This window comes from Epinephelus moara, chromosome 1, assembly GCF_006386435.1.
Source record: "Epinephelus moara isolate mb chromosome 1, YSFRI_EMoa_1.0, whole genome shotgun sequence".
Classification (NCBI taxonomy): Eukaryota; Metazoa; Chordata; class Actinopteri; order Perciformes; family Serranidae; genus Epinephelus; species Epinephelus moara.
Window position 1 is genome coordinate 29,461,976 of NC_065506.1, and position 27,681 is coordinate 29,489,656.

The 27,681-nt window shown below is 42.1% G+C and overlaps 1 protein-coding gene across 13 annotated transcripts in view; it reads left to right on the forward strand.

The window, feature by feature from the left end:
• Positions 1-27,681, forward strand: part of tjp1a (tight junction protein 1a) — a 128,276-nt gene that overhangs the window by 43,976 nt on the left and 56,619 nt on the right. Inside the window, exon 1 of one of the 13 annotated variants that reach the window (XM_050064114.1) lies at positions 4,500-4,604. The exons of 11 other annotated variants lie outside the window; for them this stretch is intronic. In XM_050064114.1, coding sequence (XP_049920071.1) covers positions 4,590-4,604 — 15 coding nt within the window. In that variant the 5' untranslated portion in view covers positions 4,500-4,589. Of the gene's footprint in view, positions 1-4,499; positions 4,605-24,780; positions 25,237-27,681 lie in introns of those variants that run through there. One more of the 13 variants, XM_050064031.1, reaches the window with a different exon arrangement.

Below are 27,681 nucleotides of genomic sequence, written 5' to 3' on the forward strand. Positions count from 1 at the left end.
AGAGCAGCGGGGGATGACTGATCAGTCAGGTGATAGGGATTTTGTCATCCATGGGTCAGCGCCTTTTCTTGGAGCCTGCCAGAAAGCTGTAAGACTCAGACAAAAACAATGCTGTACTCCTTTCTGACCTGTGTTACTCCCTCCTATTGTACTGTAGCCTTTCTGTTGCCTCTCTTAAACAAACTGAATGTAGTCTGCCTGGTGCAATTCGTATTAAGCCGGCAGTTCACCGGAGCTGCAAAGAAGGTGGTGTCTTATGTATTTTTTTGTAGCGCTGACCATCATAGAGGAGTCCTGTTAAGTCAGGCATCGTCAGTCAATATATATATGTCCCTGGCTTGTTTTCAGTGGAAGCTCCCTCAGAGCCTCAGTGACGCTGCCAGCAGATTAGCCGTCCTCATATTCCTGCATCCCCGGTTATTTCTCCTGCTTGTTTTCTTTTAATAAAGCTGGCTGGCCTCCTTAGTCCTGAAGCCGGCTGGCAGACACACAGGCAGACAAGGAGCCAAGCAGGTGGGCAGTAATATCAGGTAGAGATGGCAGGGTAGGAGACAAACTGGCCAGAGAGGGAGACGTGTCGAGTGGGTGCTGGAAAAGGTCGTAGGAGAGGTCGCAGCACTACAAACCCCCCGCTCTGTGGTGCAGTCACAGCGAACGTGACAGCTCTGTGACGTTGTCGCTTTTGATTGTCTCCTCTCTGTGTGAGGAGCTGCATTCTTGTCAGTGAGACTGGCAGCCAGACACACATTCATGCAAGCGAGCACACACACAAACACAAACACACTTTCTGAGAGTGGGAAGGGGAAACATCACCTGCCTTTGGCTTCCTCACTATCAAATCACAAATAAACACTTTTAGACTATGACTATGACACTTAATTTTTATGTACTGTGAATTTCCGGCACAAAGCTTTTACCTTGAAGTGCCATTTCCTGCTGTAAAGTGAGTGACTAACGGACAGCTACTTAACAGAGACAGCAAACTAGCTTGACGACATGGCCAAACTCAAGTATGACGCCAAATATATTAAACTGTGTGGACCTTGAACTAATGACACTAAGGAGGAATCTGGACCCCATGGCTGGACCAGTTGGGAACCACTGCTCTATACTTTATTCAGAGAGTTTCTGTTATTCAAAGGTTGTCTGTGTATGGCTCTCAGCATGGCGGTCAGTCGGTGGCTCGCAGCTAACAGTGCTAACAGCGTGACCAGTGCTAACAATGCCAACAGTGTTGACAGAGCTGATGTGTTAGCCTGGGCACCCTGCTCTCACTCCCCAACTGTTCAAGTACTGGTGTCGGTCCATGGCCCTTGGCATCAGATACAGATGCACTGATGTACGCTTTATTGGCGGTATAAGATGCACCAGGCAGTGCTGCCAGCAACTGTCGTAGTATAAAGAGCAAGAAAGTCTGCATAGGACGAGTCTGAGGGGAGCTGAATAGGTCAAACAAACCCTGGACTTTCACTCTGGAGAGCTCTTGAAACCAGAAGGCAATCCAGTTATTAGAATAACAACGTAGTATGCTAGTATGTTTTTCACCTGACGTTACATTTCGTTGGTAACAAATGTATGTATATTAAGGCAAACCATGTTTCTTCCAAACCTAACTATGTGCTTTTGTTGCCTAAACCAAAGGAAACACACCTAAAATCTTTGTTTTTTATACCTACGTTTAAAGTTTATTTTGAAAAGACTGCATGCATGTAACAAAGACACTGTGCATTTCCCATGAAAACAGAAGTTTATTTTAAAAAGACACAATGCTTGTAAAAGGCGTAAATTGACCAGGCCCCCAGCGTGCCAGGCTTTGAGGCCCGTTTTCGTGGTGGCCAAACAGTGTAATTACATCTATCAAATGATGCCATTGGGCCCAAAAAGACTTTCCCATTGACTTACACTGTGAAAGCGATGTCTGTAAATCAGTGGATACCTTTTTTGAGCGTCACAACCCTTGCAAAATGGATCGTTTCACTGTCAGAATTTGATCTGCTCAGTCGGATAACATTTGTAAAGTCTAGATAAGCTTAACTGCAAGTAGGCGGCGGCTGCTGGAAATCACGTGTGCACCTGCTCTACTGGCCACACAGTGAGGAAACACTGCCGATCATCTGGGTAATGTTACACACAGCAGCTGAACTTTTTGGCGTCAGGCGCCACTGAGCAACCTTCCTAGAAGTGAACGGGGTCCCGCCTCCAGCGCTGTGTCCAGTTCTCTTTATACATCCATGAAATTGGACAGCTTAGACAGTGGAAGGGTACCTAGAGTGTCATAGTTTGATGTGTAGGGCCACTGACCAGCAAGCGTTAATGTCATTGCTCATGTGATCCTCAAAGAAGGCAGCTGGATGTCTTGGTGACACCCCTCCTGCCCTCCGAGCTCCACCTCTCTGTAACAGCAACTCAGTCATCATAGCTGCTGATGGTTTATCCCTAATGCTGACCCATAAATAAAGCAGCAACCAATGGGGAGAATTGATTTCCAGAGGCTTGGAGGAGTGCTGGAGATTTATGCTCTGAGTCGTACTCCACTGCAGTGCCGTATATCACTCTTTCTGATATGTTTTGCCCTTCATCGTTTTTTCCAGCCCATCACTCTGCCTCTGACTCTAACGCCCAGAACAGAGTGTTCCCTCTCCTTTTTCTTTTTTTGTGAGATGATAACGTTTGCCAAATGGTCTTTCTTTTTCCCTTTGATCTTCTGGTGGTTTATCTTCTCATTTTATTCGCTCATGTGCTCTGCTCACCTGGCCTTTCGCAGCTTTGTTTTTCTCTCTGCTCTGTCTCTCTTTCTCACACACACACCGTTTATGCCTACCATACACTAGAGGACTTTGAAAAGACTTTGTAAAGACGAAAGGCATTGTGAGTTTTTTAGTCACACCATAAGATTTTGCAAAGACTGGGGATCTTGCAGGGTCACTACACACAGTTGGAAAATATTAAGGCAAACTCCCTTTGAGAAATATGACATATTAACAACTCCTTAACTGCCCACAAAAACACAAAGCTCTAGAAACACGAGATAAAAGGCATTGCAGTTGACAGTATTCTTGTCAATTTGGTATCAAAATAATCCATAGAGATAAACTGTATTCCTGTACCAACTCAACAAACTGTTCACTCCACAACCCCACCAGTTCCTCCTCCTTTCCCACAGTACAAGAGAATTGAGACTTCATGCTCATGTTCATGTTCTTGCCTCGCTGGAGTCCCCTCCATGTTTACTGTCTACCTGGCTTGCTGCTTCTTCTTTGGTGCTGCAGAGAGCGCACCTGTTCTTCCCTATTTGTATGAGCCAACACTAAAAATGTATGATAATATTAAACATGATTGATTTTGTCGGAATGGCAAAACAAGAAAAAGACTGACTAAAGAGCTCAGGCTGAGTTTTATAACCACCTTACACCAAACAAGTGAGATCACAGGAGCGCACACCAAGTGAGGTAAAACTCCTGTTGTCCAAAGGGAAATTGACCAGACTCGAGCAGACCAGCGTATACCTTTATGGAATTTGCTCATTTTGCTGATTTTCAGTTTGAGCGGCTTTGGCTATACATCAGAGCAGTCTTTGAGTAGAGCTTCCAACTTCTGGTTATACATGTAGAATTGTGGAAACAGTACTGTACACTGTAGAAAGACCATATATCACAGAAAAAGAGTCAAACATTCTCATGAAACTCTAGATTTTCCTTCTCTGTCTTGCCCGTTCTTCGATATTTTATTGCTGTGATCCGAAGCAGTGCATCCGTCTGATTGTGTCTGAACTGCATTTTCAAAAGATCCCATCATTCCCTGTAATCCAGCCCTCTGATTCACTTACATACTTAATCCAACTACAAAGCTACATATGGATGGGCCTGCTCCAGATTTGCACATTGTGCGGCAGATGTTCTCCCTGCTCGTCTGTGTATGAGTGTGTACGTGCCAGTCCATCCTGCAGTGGGCATCCAGGTGCTTCAAGCACCAGGAGCCATAACAGACCTGGGTTTATTAATGTTGTTCATTTCCTTTCGTCTGTTCGCCTCCAGCCGCCTGGCTGCACAGCTCTCCAGTCCAACATTCCACACACTCCACTGGAATTAAGGGAGAGGCCTGCGGCAAGGCAGGGAAGGAGCTCAGGAATGTCTCTGTTATCACAGAGAGAGAGGATGGAGGGAGGAAGGGGACGGGAGGTCAGGCCAGAGGGCCTCTGCGTTGTTAGGTTGACTTTCGTCAGGACCGCTGGAGTTGTAGGGGGTTCCATCGAAGCTTTGATCACTACTCACAGCTCTGCTTGTAGGCTCATATTACCACAGAGGTGCAAGCCTCCGGCCCAATCAGAACACATAGGAGTCTAATTTTAGAGCTGCCGCTTTTTAAATCAATATCTCCACTCCTATCAGTGGCAGTGTCATGTAGATTATCTCACGGCCTTCACAGATGTCACACCAGGTTGGCTCTGCTCTCAGTCCACAGTGTGAGCTGCTGAGGATCACCCCACATTCACTCACTTGCATGCTGCTCGTGCATGCGGTGGGACACATACACGGACGAAAGCATCCCTCTGGGTCAACCGTAGCTGGAGTCAGACCGTGTGCAGGCATATGCACGCATGTGTGGTGAGTGAACGAGAGCGACCGTTTGATGATATGATGAGCACAGAGCTAATCAAATTTTTTTGGAAGGCTATCGTTAAGCAGAGCGGTTTAATGCTGCCAGCTTTATTTATTACAGTATTCGTTAGTGTTTGGTGTTCATGTGTTTAATTCCTGCCGGTCATGTCGAAATGTTTGGTCTTCTGGAGAGGGATGAAAGGAGATGTTTTCTGAAGTTAGATGTCTATTGCAACACCAAAGGGTATTTCTTTGTTGTTGATCATTCTCTGCTCTGAACAAGTATTACAAAAGGGCAACTGTCAGTGTCTCTACGGTTTGAACTATAACTTTAATTCAGTGTGTTCAGATGTTTGGGTGGTAATTTGTGTGCAGACTGATTTGCATCATCTTACAGTCATCGAATCTGTGTTGTGGGATTTGGTGATGGCAGTAAATTAGATATGGATAAAGTGTAGAGCTTATTAACGCTAATGAGTCCAATAGAAGTGAGGACAGATTTCTCCACGGGGGTTGCAGAGTATAGAAAGTAAAATTTAACTGGCAATAATTTCATTCATTTGGACATTTGCCACTGGAATATGAACACTTGATCTTTCTTTCCTTGCTTAGCATAGATATAATGCATAAAGTCATTTTATTTCTCACAGGCAGTTCTATAAAGCTTTTATATAATGCCTTCAGTTCAGTAATTCAGTGTGAACTCTCAGTGATGGGATTTCAGTGTGAAATCCATTTAATCTTGTCCATGTTGTGCCGCCTATATATAAATACAAAGGGGATTATATTCATCCATTTACTATTCTTTTTGTAGATTCGAGACAAGGCTTACCATGTGAGTATTTTTAAGACACCTGAATATTATCTGCAGCAATCACTTTCTTCAAAGTGGATTATTACCATACATTGTGCAAAATGTGAGAGAATTTACGGCAACACAATAAAGTGTAGGTGAAGATTAATGATTGAAGTTACATAAAACCGTAACGATAGCTAGGTTAGGTTTCTATCTCAGAGTCCAGGGTTAACTGCTGTGATTCAGATACATTCTGGTATAAAATGTTGTCATCCTGGCCTGCAGAGTCCTAGTGTGTCATACAGGCTGACCTTCCCGCGGGACTGCTGCTCTTGCACATTACGCACTGACTAACAGCATGACAACAGAGCTAATCACAGCCTTGTAGCTGTGGTCTGCATAGTGTTCTCTCTGATACGCTGTGTGATTAAAGATATGCATGTTCCAGTTGTTGCATACAGGGTGTGGACAACGAAGAATTCATATGCTTACGTAGGTAATATTTAATATTTGTTGTAATATTTTTTTGCAGAATAATAAAGACCATAGCGGCCTTAAAATTGCAATGGAAAGGTCAAGCTGTATGTTCATGTTGTTTGCACTTGGAGATCAAAAATAGGTCATTTTTCCTAGGAAGAATTACATTTTGGATCACTAAAATGACAATAGTGGACAGGAATAATGTCACTGTGGATATCTGAAATGTTCTTTTTGACTAGGAAGAATTGAATTACAGATATCTGTAATATTTATCCAGTCTAGCTTTTAAATCTTAAATGGTCACTTGTACTTTTTAAGGATTTTAAAATATCTTAAATTTAGTTTTGACTGATACAACCACAATTGTGTATATCATGAAATACAGTTTCTCCTTGTAAGAAGGTATCTTTAGTTACCCTCCGACTGGTGAGACTACAGTTTTGACCAGGAGAAATGCTAATATAGTAGATATCTAAAACATAATTACAGATCAGAATGTTCATTCATTCACTCATTTTCTGTAACTGCCTATCCTGTGATGGAGCCTATCCCAGCTGACATTGGGCAACCCTGGACAAGTTGCAGACTATCACAGGGCTGACACAGTAACCCTTTTTAAATAGGAATTGTGCAAATTTGCAGGAAAGCCCAACCAGTCTTTTTCAGCATTGGCAGTATAAAAACAAAATCGGGGAGTGCAGCAAAATGCCGCCTGCCTACTTTTGCTGATACAGAATGCGCCTTTTTCGGGGCAATGGGGGGCGTGAGCAAGTAACAAAACGTGTAGCTCAGCGTGTGACGTAAACAGTGACGTACTCCTAGGGAAGCCACGGCTGGTCAGTCCTTCGGCGATTCTCTCATAAGTCAGCCTTCACCGTCCCCGTCATTTGACGGTTAATGGCCTCTTCATTTGCGAGGACAAGGAGGCTGCGCAATCCCTTGTCTCCCCAGTTTCTCATCTTTAGAGTGTCTGTCAGGTTTGCGTTTCCCTCTTGCTACTGGTACTAGCTGCTCATTCCTGCTATCAGCTGTTTCCTGTTTATCCACCGCCAGTGGGTCGCACGTGCGGCGTCATCATCAGCTCCTCCCACAAGTCTTCAACAGCCCCTCCCGTTGCAGAAGGGCGCCTCGTTCTTTTTAAACCAAAAATGTTCCACCAATATGTCTACCCTACGAGGTGGAAAATTGGGCACCTTGGATCAACTTGCCAATCCGGCTCTGTGTGTCTAAACGCTCGCAGCTTGCCGGCAAAACGGCCCAACATTCGCCGAAAATCTGGCAGTGTAAAAGGGGCTATAGAGACAGATAACCATTCACGCTCACATTCACACCTACGCCCAAAGTTAGAGTCACTAATTAACCTAACCTGCAAGTCTTTAGACTGACAGAAGGGCTACCCCAACCTGGGTTCGAGCCCCCCACCCTGGGGTTTGAACCACAAACCCTCTTGCTGTGAGGCGGCAATGCTAACCACTGCACCACCGTGCAAATGCTCATGATTTGCCATAGCTTGAAAACTGACAGAATGTTCTTTTAAACAGGCATGACGGTGTTGCAGTGGTTAGCATTGTAGCCTCACAGCTGGAGGGTTCAAACCTGCCTCTTGCCCAATGTCAGCTGGGATAGGCTCCAGCCCGCAACCCCTAACAGGATAGGTGGTTACGGAAAATGAATGAATGAATATTCTTTTAAACATATGTCAACTGATTGATTACTCTCAGTTAAACATAAACAACAAATTAAAAGTTATTTTCACCTGTCAACATTTTGCATCCATTTATCTCTACATACCTAGCAGCGACTTGCTAGCTACTGTGTGTACTCAGCTGCAGTAAACCAGCTTCTCTCCATGGTTTTAATGTCAGTTCGATACCTGTAATCATATCTGAATGAGCCGAGCTTCGTCAGCTTTGTCCTGTGTGGTTGACTTTGGCTCGGCTTAGCCGTGAATAAAACCTATAATATACCTGACAGCAGGACTCCACCGCCTTGACTGCTTGGTTTAGTACAACAGTAGTGCAGTGTTTTTTTTTACTGTGTGTACCCTGGTGGTGTTGTCCCAGCAGTGTTGCTTCCATATGCTGTTTGCTGTACATGTCACATGGTTAGGCCAGTGGCACTAGTTCAACTCAGGGGGCCCCAGGTGATACAAGAGCTGTAGGCAAACAGAGGCAGATAACATCTCTACACAAAGCTCGGCTCCCTGTTGGTGGTGCAGCAAAGGCCGTTATTATGCAGATAGCTATAAATACTAACAAGAACAAGAGAAAAGCAGATGACATATAAATAACATTACAGCTGAATCTGAGCCCAGGATGTCCAAGTCGCTTGGTTTGTGCATCCTGTTGGCAGTCATATGTGATGTTACCGTTATATGGTAATACCAACAGTAAAAACAAAATGAAGCAGCTGCAGTTGATAGTTATATCTAGTTTTCAGTTCATGCCATCACATCTTTCTAAACAGTAGGCACAGATTGAACTCGTCCTTTCATGCCCTTACATTTCAGAAAATTGAAAATATCCATCCTTATGTTCTGCCTTTTAAACATAAGTAATAAACAAATGTAACCAACGATGATAAAGATAAAATAACAGTTTTAAAGTAAGCAATTTGGATTTACTTATCAGAGCTACATCAGAGCAGTGAATCTGCTAGGTACATTTAAAGATGGATATTACCTACCACAGTTCTGTTGGTATTATGATATATGTAACAAGAATTAACAAGAAATTGCAGTACAGAAATGTTAAAGATGTAAAAATTGAGATAAAAGCTATGTCACCATTACATAGTCTGTCCACCAGAGAGCACTGAGAAGTGTATTTTTCAACTGTAAAATGTTCTGCTCAGTACAAACCCTGATTAAAGCTGATTAAAAGACAAATTCAAGGGATCCCAATCAATTTTTTGCTGATTTTATGTGTTTATTAAAAAAGAAAGAGATAATATCGGCAGCAATGTTGTTATTTGTTTTTTTGTTAATGTCAAATATCGATTTCAGTATCGCCCTCAAAAATACGATATTGGTCAGGCTGTGATACTTGTCTGAAAGTGGTTGTAAGCATGGAGTGCCACTGATTTACATTGTCTTTTTTAATTACAAACCTCTCCGTGCTGTCAGTGCGTAACTGTGTTGTCCAAGTGTGGGTCATTGGAGGGGGTAAGTCATTATATCTCGTGCCATTTTTTGGCACTTTGATATAGCACTCTGTGCTTTTATTTATTAATCTATTTTGAGATTTTTTATTTTTTTTAAAAAGATATTTTTTGGGGCATTTTGCCTTTAATGGAGAGGACAGGTAAGCGTGAAAGGGGGAGAGAGAGAAGGGGGGATGACATGCAGCAAAGGGCCACAGGCTGGATTCGAACCCCGGGCCGCTGCGGCAACAGCCCTTTACATGGGGCGCCTGCTCTACCACTAAAGGCCCGTTTCCACTGAAGAAGTTCCTGGTACTATTTGGGGGGCAGGAACAACTACAGGAATGTCCTCTCGCTCGGCCCTCTCAACCGCCGTGTCTCCACTGAGAGCGGAGTACGAGGAAGGTTCCTGTAAAGTTACGGGCTCTGGATGTGACGTAATCGTTGCGCGACCATTTACCGGGGCGACGTAGGGACGCCTTTAGCTGTTAGCCGATAGCGGTGTCTGTAATAACTCACTAAATGGCCCGTGAAAAAAAATATTTTTTTCCAGTGGATGTCTTAGTTACAACATGATTGAGCTAACTGGAGTAGTTTCATGTCGTATCCGACAACGGGAGGCTTTTAACAGATGACGTCCTGATGTTAGCTTTGCTGCTGCTGTTAGCTGTCCCTGTCAGCTGATGCTTTCTAGACATCGTGATTTCCCAAAACTGAATAAATACCACACATAGCAACACAAAACTGCTTTGCTAGCTCAATCATGTTGTAACTAAGATATCCGCTGGAAAGAATATTTTTTTCACGGGCCATTTAGTGAGTTTTTTTTACATGGCGGCGGAAGCTATATGAACGAGCTAACCCTCGTCTGCTGAGTTTTAAAAATGCCGGCTATTTTGTTGCTTTCTGTTGACGTCACATCCCTCCTTGAGTATATCCAATCAGCACCAAGTAATCCCCAAGCCCCAGCCAGGAGTCTTTCGGGGCCGTTCTGAGTACCTACTCCGAGGCAGGGACTTGTTTAGCCCCTGTAAAAGTTCCGGAACTCTGTCCTTCGGGGGTGGTTCCTGCGGTGGAGACACGCACCAACGGCCCCGGCCCCGTAAAATTACCCCGAAGTTCCTGCGGTGGAAACGGGCCTTAAGCCACCAACGCCCCATCTATTTTGAGATTTGAAAAAGATAGTATCCTCTATACAATTCTTAGGGCTAAAATGATTAGCTGATCAACTGAAAATACATATGCAACTTCTTTGATTGTCAGATCATTGTTTTAGTCCATTTTCAAGCCAAAGTTTCACGCAATGTCTGGTTCCAGCTTCTCAGTTGTAAGGATCTTAGGGAAGGGAATCGAGAACCGGTTCTACTTGACAACCAGTTCCAAACTGTCTGATCCATCGAACTCATATCCTCCAAGCTTATAAATTCCTTTTATCGATGCTGGCATATTTTTCTGACAGTTGGGCATTGCAATGAAGTCAGACTTGTGTTTACACTGCTGGACACTGGCAACAAGAAGGAGTCATGGTGGAGATGAAGAAATGGTCCAAAGACAGACGTCAACATGCTGCTTGTGTCATTTGAAGTACCAGCAAAGTGCTAAAACACCTTTCTACGCAACAAAGGCTTAAATTCCAAGAATGCCGTGTCTGTGACACCATGCACAAGTGCCACTGCTTCCCAGCTGAGCAGCATGTCCGTTACTGAGGGTAAATATCCTATGTTACAATAACATGAGCCGCGCACAGGCAGGCTTAGCAGGTTTTTCCCTTTGACTAAGAAAACCTAAATGAAAACTAATACTGTACAAATATTCTCTCATTCCATCCAGTTTAGATGACAGACTGGCGCTACAGCTAGCTCTCAGGCTGCAGCCAGCTTGACTGGCCCATCAGCTTCCCCCCTTCACACTTATTACTGCACAGGGAAGTAAAATGAGTGAAGAAAGGGTGTAGGCCCTCGTTTCTTCCGCAAAGAAAGCTGATAAGGAAACAGTAAGGGATTTGATAAAGAATCAGACCAATAAAATGTTATCAGTTTCCTTCCCTAAAGGATCTGAAGCCTTTTCTTTTGTGTTTTGTGACAGAAAACAAAATTCCTTTGGGTGTTAGATTGTAATTCTGGGGTCTTTCTTGTAGTATTTTAAAGTATTTTCTGAGATTTCACCATTATTTTCGCCTTCTTGACATTTCTGTATGCATCCTTGTGTCCCTACACACTTTAAAATCAAAGCCACACCATTGCATCTCTCTGCCCGGCATGCTGCAAAGGTCAGGATGTGCACATTCAGTGTCCCCTCACGTATGAGCTCATAGGAACTGTCTATATGCTGCAGAATAGGGCACTGTAAATCCCTGCCCACCGCCCAGCTCAGCCCTGACCCGGCTCAGGCCCCACAGTGCCCACACTGAGAGAGGTGGCTTAGACTGGCTTTTAGGTCCGCTCCCTTTCTGCTGAGTTCATCAGGCTGGTCCTTTGAGCAGGGAGCCAGCCCACTGCCTTGTGGCGCTTTCTTTCTTTTCAGGCGACAAATGTGCTAAAACAGCACTCGGTAATCACTTGGCATTAGGGGCCGTTGTGTTGGGCATTAGTGGTTAGAATTGACCAGTGGGACGTTATAAAAATGAGTCTGACAAGAGAACACCAAAGCTGATGAGTCTGGATCCTGGCACTGGACGGCTAGAGGATTAGTCAGCTAACACACTGGCTGGGGCTTCTGCAGGGTCGGGTCCCATCGCATCTCATCACCACCAGGCTTGAAGCGGCCCCTGTGGCTGCCGTGTCTCCATCCGCCTCTCTGGCTGGCTGGCTGGCTGGCTCTGGGTTCCCATCCTCCACCGCTTCTCCTTGCTCTGTTCTAACCACAAAAAAACACGACATCACCTCCTCTTGTAGGGTTGTGTTTTCATGGGAGGAGCGTGTGATGTCATGCACTTAGTCAGGACAGGGTGGGTTAAGTTGCAGAGGAGGGGAGGAGAGGTGTTCATGCAGTGAAGCTTAGTCAAATGTTTTTTTGTAACACAGAAAAAGATAATGTGTGTTAATGTGTGATTCATTAAAGGGTGTTACAGGTCAAAAGGCCGATCAAACACATGCACGTATCTTCATATTTTCAACAAGTCCAGCTGCTTAGACTTTGTCTGACGGCTGAAACTCACTCTGTGTGGTGTTGTGGTTTGATAAGTCGACTCTATCAAATTTAACAATGCAAAAACTGAATATAGAGAGAGCACAAGGGTGGTTTTCACCTGATCTCATGCCAGAAATCAACATATCTTACTATCGCTGAACCATTAAAGCACCTTTCCTGCACAGAAACTAATCTCTGCTTTTGCGTTTGGCTTTAATTTAATCAATTTCCTGCAGAATTAACTGACAAACACTTTCCAGCCTGAACTGTTCAACCTGCCTGTGCCTCTTTCCCTGGAAGTGCCTGCTGTTTCCACTCCTTTGCCCAGCGAGAGCAGCTGCATACTGTTGGAATTTAGCAGTAACAGGCAGTACCATGGGAAGAGTCACTGACGAGGGGGGGGTGAGATGCGTGTCCTTTTATTCAGGCTAACGCCGAGTTCACTGGACTCGAAACAACTTCTTGACACAATATACTGCAGTTTTGCTCATTCCCTCTTTCTATTCTCTCTTTGTTGACCTCTCTCGTCTTCTGTCTTTTCATATTCACCTTTTTTTACTTCCCTCTCCGTCACCTTGTCCTTAACTTTGCCCTCATTCTCTCTGCTCTCTTCTTCTGTCTTCTTATCAACTCCCACATTTTGAAATTACTCTATTCTTCTCCCAAAGTGGCACCTCTATTCTCCTCTCTTTCCCTTTCTTCCTCCTGTAATCCCTTTACCCCACGTCTCTCTTCCTCTCCTCCGCTCTCTTCACTTCGCCTCTGTTCTACTTTTTTTTTGCCTCTTCTTGTTTTTTTCATCCGTTCTAATCTCTCTTCTTTCTTGTAGCGTCTCCTCTGCTCTCCTCGTCACATCATTGTGCTGTGGAGGATGCTTCTGACCTCTGGGCTGTTATTTTGTTGCTATTCTGAATTTGATATCTATATATTTGGTTTTTAGACCTGCCCCTAAACACATCAGTCTGCAAAATACTGAAATCTGATTAATACTATATTTTTGTATCTATTTTATTGAGGTCTGAGAAGACGTTATGTTTAAAACCCTGCAGTCCAATGTGGGATCTGTAAGAAGCCAGGGAGGCCATTTTCAGTTATGTCTAGGGATAGACCGATATGGATTTTTTAGGGCCGATGCCGATATCGATTTTTTTCCATCACCCTTAGTCGATGACCGATTATGGACTGCCGATTTTCTTGAGCCGATATTTGGGGCCGATACTGCTTTTGCTCCCTCAATTTACATAAAAAAAATGACACAATGATAACAAATATTACAGGTCTCAAGTTTAAAATAAGAAACATTTATTGAACAGTAAAAAATACTAAAACAAGATGGAAAGTTGAGGTAGAACAGATAGAATATTATTATTATTATACATTCAAATAAAAAAAGAGTTCAGTGCTCTTAAATCTTCCAGTAATGTCTTTATAAAATAAACAAATATTTAAGCTGAAGCATAAATAAAACAACAACTACTGTACACAGTAGGATTTGCTGCATGTGCGCTGCAGGGTCTTCCGGCAACACAGAGCTGCCCGTGGATGCCTGTCTGTAAATCATGCCAGGGAAAAATAAATCCGCAAACCCACGTGCGTATCAGCCGATGCCGATACAAGTAAAAAACTCAAATATTGGCCCGATATATCGGCCGGCCGATGTATCGGTCTATCCTTAGTTATGTCAACCAGAATTCCACACTCTACTATCTGCTATCTCCAGTACGTTACATACTGTATCTTCACTTGTGATTACCGGTGACAATAACAAAATGCACTCTAACCTGTGTGTTCCTTTTTGGATAATGGGGGCAGTTTGAAATACTGTTTGCCCTTATTATCATAAATGTATCTTGTTTTTAAATAGTTTTGTTCCTCAAAATCAACCTCATCTCACAATATACATTTTACCATTTAAAGAGCTTGTTTTCTGTGACCTCCAGTGGTTTAACCTCTCACCTTGCCACTGTGATGTAGAAGTGTACTCTGGGGTGTGTAAGTACACTGTGACATCACCGTTGGGTGTGGTCACATGTGGAAAAAAGTCACTCCTGACCACGCCCTTAAGTGATGCTGGTCGTGGTCAGAGATGAAACAAACTTTGAATCAGAGAGGGCAGGGAATCTCTGCTTTTCAGAATAGTGTTCAGTTACTATTTAACATGCAGCATGGTGGTGCAGTGGTTAGCATTGCCTTAAAATCACCTCACAGCACGAGGGTTCCTGGTTCGAAGTCTGGTTGGGGGGTTCCAGCTCCAGTCCAGTTCCAGTCCTGTCCATACAGAGTTTGCATGTTCTTCCTGTGTTAGTGTACTATGGGTACTCCAGCTTCCTCCCACAGTCCAAAGACATGCAGGTTAATTGGTGACTCTAAATTGGCCATAGGTGTGAATGTGAGCGTGAATGGTTGTCTGTCTCTGTGTGTCAGCCCTGTGATAGTCTGGCAACCTGTCCAGGGTGGACGCCACCTCTCGTCCAGTGTCAGCTAAGATAAGCTCCAGCCCCCCTGCGGCTGCAACAGGATAAGCGGTTATGGAAAATGAGTGAATTAATACTCTTCAAATTAAAGGAATAGTTTGGACATTTTGAAGTGGGGCTGCATGAGGTACGTATCCATAGTCAGTGTATTACATACACTAGATGTCTGTCAGCACGCCCCCAGTTTGGAGAAACAGGCTGGAGCCTGACACGGAAGCTAAGCAATGTACTGTTGTGGAGGGGGCGGCAGCAAAATGTAAATATTTTAGCCAACTAAAAAAAGTCCCAACTAAAAAAAACTCACGATCAGTTTAAGTGTACGCTATATTTAGAATATTTTTACCACATGCCTTTACCGTCAGACCGAGATTTCCGACGGGTAACTGAAGCCGTTATTTTGCTCTCTTCAAAGCTAGACTCCATTGAGAAAAACAGTGATTAAACATTGCTAAAAACAGACACTGCTTGTCTACTGCTGCCTCGATCAGTTATTTTTTGTAAGTTTTTGTGTAACTTTGCTGTTTGAAACAGTAAGTTTGGATTCACCAAACTCACATAGTAACACTAGTTTACTAATTGATCGAGGCAGCAGTAGACCAGCAGCTACTGTATTCAGCGAGCAGCTAAAATTACTGTTTTTCTCAATGGAGTTTGGTGGTTTTGTTGGGAGCAGAGATGGGGAATGGAAGTGTGTTCTGTCTGATGGAAAGGTAAAGTGGTGAAAATACTCCAAATATAGCATACATTTAAAATGTTGTAGATTTCTTTAGGCGGGACTTTTTCAGTTGCTAAAATGTGTTTTGCACAGCAGTCTATTGCTTAATTTAAATGTCAGCACTCCTGCTGCCTCTCCAAACTCTGCACCTGCTGGCAGACATGTGTAAGTACCCCATACAACCCTACTCTAAAAACTAGCCCTTAAACAACAGTTAAAGAACAATATATAACTTTTTTTTATTATTATTTGGACAGGACATTTTTAAGGGCCAGCCTAAAGAGATCAGTTCAACTAAAACCTGTTTAGAACTGAGGTGCGTTTTGAGTTTTAGGTTGAGATATGTGGCTGTGCTGCCGGACAGCTGCAGAATAAATCTCCACAGAAGTTAATTCTCTTCCCAGCGCATGGCAGCCTGAAATCTGCAGTTGCTGCCTGTATTAGACTTGTAAATCTCAACTCTTCCTTGAAAATCAATTACATGCCACTTACAGTACGTGTCAAGTGCCATTTTAGTGCCTGCTGCTTGCTGTCGACACTTTAACTTGAGCTGCAGCTGTTGGATTTACCGAGACATAATTCTGTCTCTCAATTTCGAGTGGGGGCAGCTTTGGAGCCCTTGTGTCTATTGCCTATTTATTAAGCTGGAGATTCACACCATGCTCAGGCATTCACACATGTTGGCCCAGACACAGACACATTAGCACTTACACACGCAGAAAATTGATGTCCCTTAGAGAATAAGTGCGTCCATAATCCCTTCTCTGGTTTAATCTGAGCTCTTTAACATGCAGCACAATTAGAAAGTATCAGGACAGTGGTGTGTTTTTCATTACTTTGGTTGTACAAAGTTAAAGAGGTGAGTTTCAGCTTTCAGTGTCTACATTCGTACTGGCTGAACAGTGTAGGACTCGCCGCCAATTTTAGGAAATGTATCAGGACAATAATCTTTAATATACATGAGTTTCTGAAACACACTACAAATAAAGATGGCTTCAACAGAGAGCTGGCAGAGAGTCACCAGATAAGCCACCAAGTGTGTGCTGATGCCTGTTGGCTGCAGACTCAATCCAGTCATTGTATGCAAATGACTGTTAACTAACTGTTAAACACAATGGCTTTATTGGGGTAATTTGTAGTGTTAATTTTAATTTCCTTCCCCTGAAGTTGAAAGACTTGGGCCATGAATAAAAAGGGCTAAAATTCCTCCTGTTCATCTGATGTTGATGTAAAACCATCAAAGCTGAGAGTCACGACTTTAAACCCCAATTTTCTTTGTTTTATTTCCAACTTTACTTGCTGGAGTTAAACTGAAACAATAAAAACATCTCGCTGTCCTCCTTTCTGACTGCATTTTATTTCTGTTTACATATACATCCATAGATTACAGAGTGAGGCTATGATTCAGAAGTTTTATGCTTTAGAAGATAAGTGTTAAGGTCTCATCAGCGAGCGTGTATAGATTGTGTCCCTGCACTGTTATTATACCTGAAGGTGGACGTTTACTGTAAGCGCTGCCAGACAGTTTGACTGCTGCTTTTATTACACCGTCTCTGACTCTGTCTGAGGTGCAGCATAAACCTGTGAGAAGTAATGATGTAGTGTAATTGCTGTATATTTCTATGTGGCTTCCTAATATGTGACTGATAACGTGTCTCTGCCACCGTGTTGGTGTTTTGTTGTTGTAGTTTTTTCTGAGTTGTACCAGGTGAGGCCTTAAGGGTGGATTTTCTGCTTGAGGTGTTACAGTACCTCTGTACAGTGTCTCCTAAGATAGAGAACAGCTGATTATGTATGTGAGCAACATGTGCATCATATGCTGCAATGCCACACTGTTGGTTTGCATGCACACACACGTCACCCAGCATTAGATGCTCTCCTTGATCTGTTTTCTTTTTAATTCTCCTGGCTGTTTCTACATAGTCACAAAACATTGTCCAGTACCTCAGAGTGTAAAATAAAAGTCACTGAAATAACTTTGAATGCTATTTTCATGAGTTTGCTCACATCTTTTTCCCTTTTTTGCACTTTTTCGTCACAGCTCCACTGTAATCCATTACCACAGGCAATTTCTCATCTCATGACTTGCTGCACAGTTTTCACCACTTGAGCTCACATGTTTTTTTAAAAAGCAACTGCATATTGCTCATCTGATTGCAGGGAGCTGTAAACAACTGTGTCTAATCATCGGTTTTTCATGAAAACACTACAGCAGCATTGTTTATGCTCAGTGCTTTTGAATCGAAGTCAACTTTTCTAAACCCTGGGGCGACCTGTAGCTCACCTGGTACAGTGTGCGCCCCCTATAGGCTGAGTCCTTTGTGGTGGTATGGGTTTTGCTGCGTGTCATCCCCCTTTCTTTCCAACCTTTACTGTCAGTCTACTGCTGTCCTATCAATGAAGACGCCCAAAACTGATCTTAAAAAAAGAATTCTGAAGCCTATGTTGGTTTTTAAAAGAACGCTGAGAAATCCCCTTAGATCACACACTAAATGTCAGCACTTTTCCCACATTGCTGGACTGCTTACATGTGCAGTAAGGTAACCAGCATTTTGAAAAATCCTACAGCAAGCCAGAACTTATTTCTATGCACCCACCTGTCACTTATTTGCGCCTTGGTGCAATCTGATGATAAAAATCACATGTAAGTGCAGCATGGGTGCAAGTTATTTAACACCTCCTTGTAACAACAACAGATATTTTTCATTTCTTTACAACAGAAAATCCCTTATTTATTCATTTCATGGCACAGTATTTTCTTTTGCAGTGATAATTGTTTTCTTTCTGATGTTATTTTGTTATCATTCTGAGAAAGTGGACCATTATCATAAGAAAAATACGTGATTATGCACAGAGTGTGAACATTCAGAGAACAGTCTGTACTGGCACAACACAAACACACTGTAATACGTTTATCTTTATGAACAAATAAGACCGGGCAGTAACAAAATGTTGCTTAAAGCAACATTTGTATTGTGTGCTTTGCTATCACAACAATGAAGGGAAAAGGTAGAATTGTTTTTCATGAAGTATTTACTGGCACAACACACACACACACACACACACTAGATTGAGCTAAGTGCCTTGTGGATTGCACCTTGGGATTTGCGATATTTTTAATTTACAGCCATTCTGCAGCAAACAATGGGGCGGTCACGTGGATGGAAAGCATGACGTAATGGCTGGTTTCTCCTCAGCAGATTTACACAGTATATTGACGGTGTGGGTCTCACACTACACACAAAAAAATAGAGATTCGACATTCAGTATTCAGGTTGGGTCAATAGAGGAATAATGAGAAATAATGACAGACGTAGGAAAGTGGTGGAATTTCAAGTAGATCTGCCATGGTGCTCTCTGCAACTTGGGCCATTCCTTGTTAGGCTACTTGAGATACCGCTGAGAAGCAGAGTGGAGTCAACCAGGTTCACTGCAGTCTCTTTTCTCCAGCTATAAAAGGCTCAGCAATGCTTGTCTGTGGAGAAGAGAGAGAAGGAGAGAGGCAGAGAAAGAGGAAAATGAGAGATTTGTTTGGTTGGTTGATCACAGGCTGCCTCTTGGAGTAAATGTTTTCTGAAGATTAAAAGTGGCCTGGTTCACTATCTGTGACCGAAGACCCTCCATGGTAAATTTAGTACTGAGCTTTTTTTCTTCGTCACGAGAACTAAGTGGAACCAAGTCTCTCTCCAAATAACAGCACATTAGACTATTCTTACACAGGCTATTTTTTCTCCTGTGGTTGTACATAAATTAGGGAAGAACAAAACTGACAATAGTAGGATTGTGAACTCCAGTAATGATAAAATACTTTTTAACTGTGTGAAAATCTCTATATTTGTATGCAACTTCTTGCAAAGTGCTTCCAAGAAAGAAATGTTTTTGGATATAGGACTACTTGACATTACTTGGCAGCTTCTCTCTGATAGCAAAATCTCTAATTACATTTATCTTTTTAGGTCATGAACACATGAGAGTGTGTGTAGATTCTGCAAAACATGATAAAAGAAAAGAGAAGTTCTGCAATACTATACTCAGACTGGACAATTTGGTAAAAGCTAGACTGAAATATCTCAACAGCTGTTGTGTTTCCGTGAATATTTGGTTCCCAAAGGATGGATCCCACTGACTTTTGCAATCCCTGACTCTACCTCCAGTGCCACCATGAGGTTCACATTTGTGGTTCTGAAATGCCTCAACAACTTTTTGATGGACAGAGTGAATTTTAATGATGTCCTGACCTTTCTTCAAGCACCATCAAGTCCAGATACTTAACTGTGTTGCACTGGTGGTTCTTCCCATAGGCAACATGGGCACCACCCTAGACCAGGGGTTCCCAACTGGCGGGTTGTGGGTCCATTCCGAATGGACCACAAGTGACTCACAAACATACCAACTTTGTGAAATACACTTTATTTTTTTAAGTACAGTGAATTTCCGACACAGAGTTTTTATTTTGAAGTGCTGTTTCTTGCTGTACAGTGAGTGAATAATGAACAGCTACTTAACATAAGCCGCGTTTCCATTACAGTTTTGCGCAAAATAAATGCGAGATTTCTAAAGTTTTGACGAAGTACAATTACAACTTGCAGGTGTTTCCATTAAAAGGTGTTTTGCGTATGAGCCAAAATTCTCGTAAAATCTGGTCCCGCGAGACTCCACTTTGTTTGCGGAAGTAAGATGGACATTCCAAATCTCTTGCGAGCTGGAATCATCTCAGTTGCCACTGCTGCTGTTGCAGTAGTCTACAACCGAAGACGAATAGAGCAAATGGTATTCCAAAGGCAAAGTCCTTGTGTGGCAGCAACCACAGATAAAGGATTTCTGGGAGAGGATCGTGAATGAGGAATTTTTTTTTCAAAATTTTATTTGTGAACGAGGAATTCACAGAGGACTTGAATGTCCGGTGACGTACATTTGCGAAAAAAACTGTTTCCATTACACTTTTGCGATATACTTCTATATCGACACGTCTGAAAAACCACCTCATGAGAACGTAAAAACTTTTTCTTGATATCTGAGAGTTTTTTCGAAATGTAGGTGTTTCCATTACCAGTTTTTTATTGCGACATTTAGGTTTTGTGCATTTCTAGGGTTAATGGAAACGCACTTACAGACAGCAAACTAGCTTAACGACGTGGCCAAACGCACGTGTGGCGCTAAATGTATTAAACTGTGTGGCCCTTGAACTAATGACTAATGAGTAATCTGGACCCCAGGGCTGGACCAGTTGGGAACCACTGACTTAGACGGCTGTATGATGATGGCCCTATGTTGCTGCTAGCACAGCTGCAGACTTTTAGTCTTGGTCTTTCTAAGTCTCTTATTTCAAATTCATCAATATGTTGACGATTCTACAGTTCTCGGATCAGGAAAAAAAGTTCACCTGCACAGTGCCGTCTGTAAACTTGTGTGCGTCCTGTACAGTTTAGGAAGGTGTGATTAATGAATCGCCTGTGCTCTTACTGAATATTGAAGAGTGCTTAATTAGAAACAGTCGACAGGTTTAGTGGAAGATCAGGTTTAGAGGCTCTCTCCGAGGATGGAGACCTGAGTTATTATTATAAGGATATACAGTATGTGTACACTATGTGCGTCATGTGAACCCTTTCTAGGGAGTTTGTTTGTACAGCTGATATTTAAGCTGATATGGGGAAGGTAAGATGTGGGTAGAAAGCTTGGGACAGTTTTTTTAGCCTCTCTATTTAAAGTTTATTTGGAATATAAGTTTCATGTTGTTTTTAATTTATAGTTTTACTTTAAAGGTATTTATTTTCTTCTGTAATCAAGATATCATATTTCCCTGATTTCATGGATGAAAAAAATTAACCATGGACCACATCGGGGGCTTAACACATTCAAAACCAGATTTGTGTTTACTGTTTAAGTCGGCACAAAAGCCTTAACAATATTGACCTGGAAGGTAGGGGGTGAATTTGAGAGATGCCTGCTAATCCCGTCATATGATACTAATCTGGCCGCAAACAGTTGGCCTCTTAAGCAGAGATGTGACATTTGTGCTCTCATCATTTGCGGGTTACACCACAGCTCTTCCCTTTTACTGAACGGATTAATTTCCTGTAAGTGAAAGTTTTGCAAAATTAAATCCAGGTGAAAATGATATTGAAAGTATAAGGCTGGAATTATTCTATATTTTTCCTGGTGTATACAAATCCCATGAAAAGACAAATGAAAAATCCATTGATCCTGGCAACAAGTATTGTCTGAGTAATAATAATAATCTTTATTTATAAAGCATTTTTCAAAACAGAGTTACAAAGTGCTTTACATGTCAATAATTAAAACAGACAAGACATGAAAACAACAACTTTTAAAAGAACTGATAAAAACATGTATATGTATAAAAACAGAGGAAATAAAAGACATTTTAAATGAACTTAAAACTCAAGTAATATCAGAAAAGGCTGTCCTATAAAAGTATGTTTTAAGAAGGGAGATCAGTGAATTGGCCGACCTGATTTCCTTGGGCAGACCGTTTCAGAGCCTTGGAGCCCTGACAGCAAACGCTCTGTCCCCTTTAGTTTTCAGCTGGGCCTCTGGAACCGACAAAAGACCTCTGCCCGGGGACCTCAAAATATGTCCTGGCATGTAAGGCGCGGTTCTTCTGTGCCACAGAGCTACCTTGTTGTCCAAAGACTCATTTAAACTGGTTATTTTACTACAAAAATCTACTTTGAAGGCCCAGTGTGTAGGATGTAAGGGCATTCATTCGCTGAAGTTGAATATAATAAGTATGTTTTCTTTAGTGTATAATCACCTATAAATAAGTATCATTGTGTTTTCATTACCTTAGAATAAGCCATGTTGGACCTCCATGTTCCTACAATAGCCCGAACCCAACAAACCAAACACTGGCTCTAGATGGGGCCATTGGTGTTTTTGCATCGCGGCAGCAACTTTAGTTAGCAGCCCCTCTGTGACAAGCCAAACAGTGTCGGAAAAACACTGATTTTTAACATGAAACTGCTTTATTTAGTGTTTTTACTCGTTTATATTTCTGGGTTCATTTATCTGTGAGAGGAGGAGACCTCTGCGGATAATTCGGCGCTCTGTAAAAACCTCCTGAACAATGAAAACTGAAGGAATTCTAACCAGGAGTTCACACTTGGCACATGGGAGAAGTTTCAGCTGGTTGCAATTTGTAATTTTCACCACTAGATGCCACTAAATTCCACACAATGCTCCTTTAAAGTGTTGTTTACCACCTACAGATACCAACTACAACAAAATTGAATACCACCAGATGAATGGGTTCATAGTGTTTCCATGGTTTAGATGGTCTACAACAAAGTGACAAGGATTGATTGAGAATTCCAAGTCTTCAGGAGGTTTTTATTAGTGTGTAGACACAAAGAGGCTCCGCTGGACATGCAGGGCAGCTCTGAGTCAACAGGGCACCAGAGGTATCCCACAGCTTCTCACAGACACCTAATTCAGGACAGATGAAATTAGGGTAACAACATCTGCTGAACAACTTTTACCAATGCAAAACAAATGGTTCTCCTCAAATGTCTGACATTCTTCTTTATTCATCATCATGTAATCACGTCTTGCTTACATAAACGCCTTCATGCGCATCAACAGCCAGCTTTACATTTTTCGGGTGTGCACATTATGCTGTTTCACTCTACATTAGCCTTTTCGCTGCAGAGGAGCTGGGTTGAGTGAACCTTGTGATGCGCTCCAACCAAATGTGGGCCTGCATGTTCGCCTTTGTTTTCCATGTGCCTGCTCTTCCATGAGCGCACCTGAGCTTTGAAGCTGCCCGTTGTGCAAAAGAGCTGTGTGTCTATGCTTGTATATGTGTGTGTGTGTGTGTGTGTATATGTGTAAAAGAGAGGGAGAGAGAGGGGGCAGGGATGCGAGCATAGAGGACAAAGATAGCTTTGATCACATTGGAGTGTCACTAATGTCTTGCTCCTATCTGATAGAACATCTGAGGTACCATCACAGGTGTGGATGAGAGCGAGAGGCAAGCAGCAGAGGAAAAGCTCCTGCTTGTTGTAATTTTTAAAGGCAGTTATCTCAAGTTTGGTTATTTTGATTGTAAATTATTGATAGTTGACACCCAAGTCATCATGTTGAACATCCTGCTGTCTGCACTGATCGATCCTGACAGGCGTCTGAGGAGCTTCAGAAGGAGCGAGCGACTTGCATCAATACTAGTATGTATCATCCTTGGGGCACATTCTGTTTTGTATATGCACTTTTTATGTGGATTTGATTTTGAACCCTTCAAACATACTTTAGAAATGAGTGTGTGTTCCCCTGGCTGAAGTATGGCTGCAGGTTTTAAACTTGTACATCTGTTTTGATCCTCTTTTCGGCATGACCTGGCCTTTCTGGAGGTCATTGCCCACTTGCAACCTTCAGATATGTCTGCTACTCCTGACTGGTGGTATTTTATCCTTGTAGGATTATGTCTGGTGGGAATTAACCCCTTAGACCACCTACACTGCCACAACGCCCTCCTCCACAGTTGAGCGAGAAAGATAAAGGAAGGGATCATTAGAGGAGCTAGATTGCGGGAATGTGATTACTCAGTTTGTTTGGAAAGGATAGGGTGTGTCTCTGTTTTTTTTTTTTTATGCCCACAATCACATGTAGTGTAACCTTGGATACTGAAAACTTTCATGTCACGCTGCTTCAGGATTTTGTGTTTTCTCCTGCGGCCCACTTTTAATATTGTTTTGCTGGAAACAAGAAGTAAACTGTGAAACAATGCAAGCTGAGATTGTTGCATCCTGTGGGTGGGGACTGGCTGAGGAAGTCATAGGAACTTAACTGAATGGCTTTTGTGGTTTCCTGTGAGGTGACTTATCAACCACAAACAGTTTCTCTGTGCTTAGAAATGCTTTCAAATAAGGACTCTGTGTTTACTTTATTGACCTATTTTGTAATCAAAGCGACTGGCACAAACACAGGAGGGAAGTAGTTTCGGTCATTAGTTATGCAGCTAACTTTTTTAATATTCTGCTTTTTTTTTAATCAAAGGGCAGACTTCATGTGGTCTGTTTTACACCGATTTTCCAAGGTTTTTTGAACAGGATACAGGCTGTGGTTTTTCCCCACATAGTTGAGATTATGAAGCTACAGTGGTTTTTGTGTAACAACACAACATTCACCATCATCCCACAGTGAAAGTGAGCATCCAGCATCAGCAGGGACAGCGGCGTCGCTTCTCCTTATTGTATCCCGGACTGTTTATTCTACGGGATAACAGGGGTGCACACTTTTTTAAACAGCGATAAAAAATAAATGATAAGGAGAAAATAGACATAATGATGAGGTAATAATATGTTGTTAAGGTTTTTCAACAAAAATATCCGTATTAGAGGATACTTTAAGCGGTAGATGGACATTGCCCCCGTTTTCCCAGAGTCTTGCGCCCCTCTGTGCATACAATGGTCTGCTCCGCCCAGACACGACACGGCCGTTGCTCACAGAGCCGAGAGCAGGGAGAGGTTTACTCAGCCTGCCATTGCTGCACACCGTCCGAGTGATGCCTACTCTTCCCAACTTTTCATCCAGAGGTTAGCGACGAGACGTCAAAGCAAGGCGGTCTTATTTCCTCTTTTTTCCCAACTCGAGTTTCTTCCATGACTCGATACCCGACTGGACTATCGTTAGCGTTTCAGGCGACGAAGATAAGATAATGAACTTTGGACTTTCCACACGGCTTTTCGTGACATGTTCCCCGTCGTCCTGGATAAAATAAAATAACAACGTAGCCCGGCGTGGCGGCAGCTGGGCGAAAATTCAACTGGAAGGGAAATACCGCTCTCACCCCAAGTGATTACCAAAACAAAGACACCGACAACTTTTTAACCTGCCACTTTTGAAGCGGAATAGGGCTGTAAAATGTCCTCTAAACCTTCAAATAAGGTGGGTAACCTGCCCGGATAAAGTGTTTTGTTCCAACGTTATGCTGCTGGCTGTTGTAGCTAATGTGATGAACTGAAAAGCTAACACTGACTGAACAGGAAAAGCGGTCAGTTGTGCTGTTGCTGGGCCATATAACTTTGTTGTTAGTAGTAATATAGTATGCCTAATGGTGGTGGTGTTTGTGTGTGAGAGAGGCAGTGTGTCTGGGTGTTTTTGTCTCAGGGGTTATTTTGAAATCTACACCTAGTAACATAGCCTACAACCAGCCATGCTGTTTGTCCTGTCCTCGGTTCAAAATAATCTGACTTTAACTGACTGTTACTGTTGATAAGCAGTCACTGATAAATAGTCACACAGCAGTGTTCATGGGAGGTCTCAGCTCAGCTACCTGTTGATACCCAGAGTCCCAGTCCTGATAGTTTATTTTTTGAAAATGAGGCAGGAAATCCTCATGGATCTGAAAACTAACTGAGCCTCTGAGGCATAACTTCTGCAAAGGGATTCCCTTTTTACATGTCAGAGATCCCCAAATATAGCAGACCACAAACTACATTTCTTAGACTTTGCCTTCTGGAAGCACATTTTGAAATATTTTTGTTTTTTGTATGCTGTGTTTTATATTAAATGATGATAACAGTCAGGGAGAAAGAAACACCTGTTACTCAAAGTGTGATCTTTACGAACAGTCTTATTATAATGACCTTAAGTAAAAGAACTAACACTAATATAGTCTAATTTATATAGTATAAAACTTAGAAACTATTCACCATTTTGGGTGCCCCTTCACTCACTTGTCAAGACTTAGTTGAGGTCCCTGAAGCCTAATTTGGAGAACCACTAGCTTACTACAGTTTGTGTTGTTTTCACCTGCAGCACTGTACCAGCTCTGTGTTACTGCCGTCCATTCATGAATGAACGGATATCTGTCAATCCTTACTTATTTTCTAGAGTTCTTTTATATATCTTTAAGTCATCAATGAAGCATTGCTGCAGAATTAGTTGAAATCTGGGTCAGGTCAGGTGCTGATCAAAGGCAGAACAATCTTGAACATTAACTGTAGGCTTTTATCAATTACCTCTATGTACGTTTACACACATGCACCATGCGATTAAGATGTCTTAAAAAGTTTAGTTTAGACATAGAGAATAGTTGAAGTAAACTAATTTTTCAACTGCTTAAATCTTCAAATTAGTCAAAAAAATTACAGTGTATTAAATAGTCATTTACTATTAAGGGATTTATTTTTTTCAGTTTGACAAGTGAGGAATGTGCTGTGTTTGCCTACCAGAGGTGGTGATATTCAGGTTTGGTCGGTTGTTCCAGTCAGACGAAACCAGCTCCGCCATGTTAGCGGGTGACGTCATGCTGTACTGTAACTGATGGCCTTGGTCACACCTTGACATAAACCTTACTACTATACTACGCTTGCACTTGGTAATGAGCCAGAAGTGTTTCCTGAGCTCATTTCTAATTCTAGTGTTTCCTCTTCAATTCACTATTATTCTCTATTTTGAGTGTTTCATTTCAACAAGTAGGGCCAGAACTTTTGAACATTGTCATGGCTTTAAATTGAAAGTGAAATAGTTGTGAATGTATTCCTTCAGGGCAACATAAGCAATGATGGTCAGAGCCTGAAGAGGTAGGCCACGAAGAAGTGCTGAAAACTGTCCTGATCTTGATGTTATCTTGATCTTGATCCTTTATGTGAGCACGGTCACTATCCTTAGTAATTAAGACCACATTTCCTTTTGTTGCTCCAGAGTAAAAGCTCTCCTGTGCTGTTTACAAAGAATTTTGAATAAGCAGCAAGAAGAGTCAGATTTGCATTATAGTAGATAAACATAGGCTCCAGTAACACAATAAAGAGAACAGATCAGGCTGCTATTATTTGGATGAAACAGGAATGTAGGAGTGGAAGATGAAAATGTTGCCTGATTGTTTACGGGCAGTCTTGGCAGCTTGGTTGCGATTATTGGCCAGCTTGCTTACCAGGTTTCAGCCATACTGTTCAGGTGAGGGATTGATGTCTCTTTCATATAGGTCAGAGTTTTCTTATGATAGGAAAGCTATATGTCAGTTCAAGCCAACTTTACATACACATGTGTTTTAAAGATGAAAAACAGAAGTCCTGTCCTTTGTCCAAGCGAACCTCTTGGCTATTTCACTCAGTGTATATGTTCAATAAGGTTTTCTCTCATTGTTTTATTTTTCCTGAAAAGCAGAAATATGATGTAAGGATTCTTGGCTGTAGTCCAAGCTAACTTATTATTGTTGGGGCTGGGCAGTATTATCTGCTAGTGAGATCATAACGTAATATTCCAATTTTATTATGTTATAGTTTATAAATTGTTGCCAAAATTAATGGTTTTCGAGGACATTTTATCAAAACAACAACAAAATATGAAATTACTACAATTATTAAAAGGAATTTAATAAGATATATC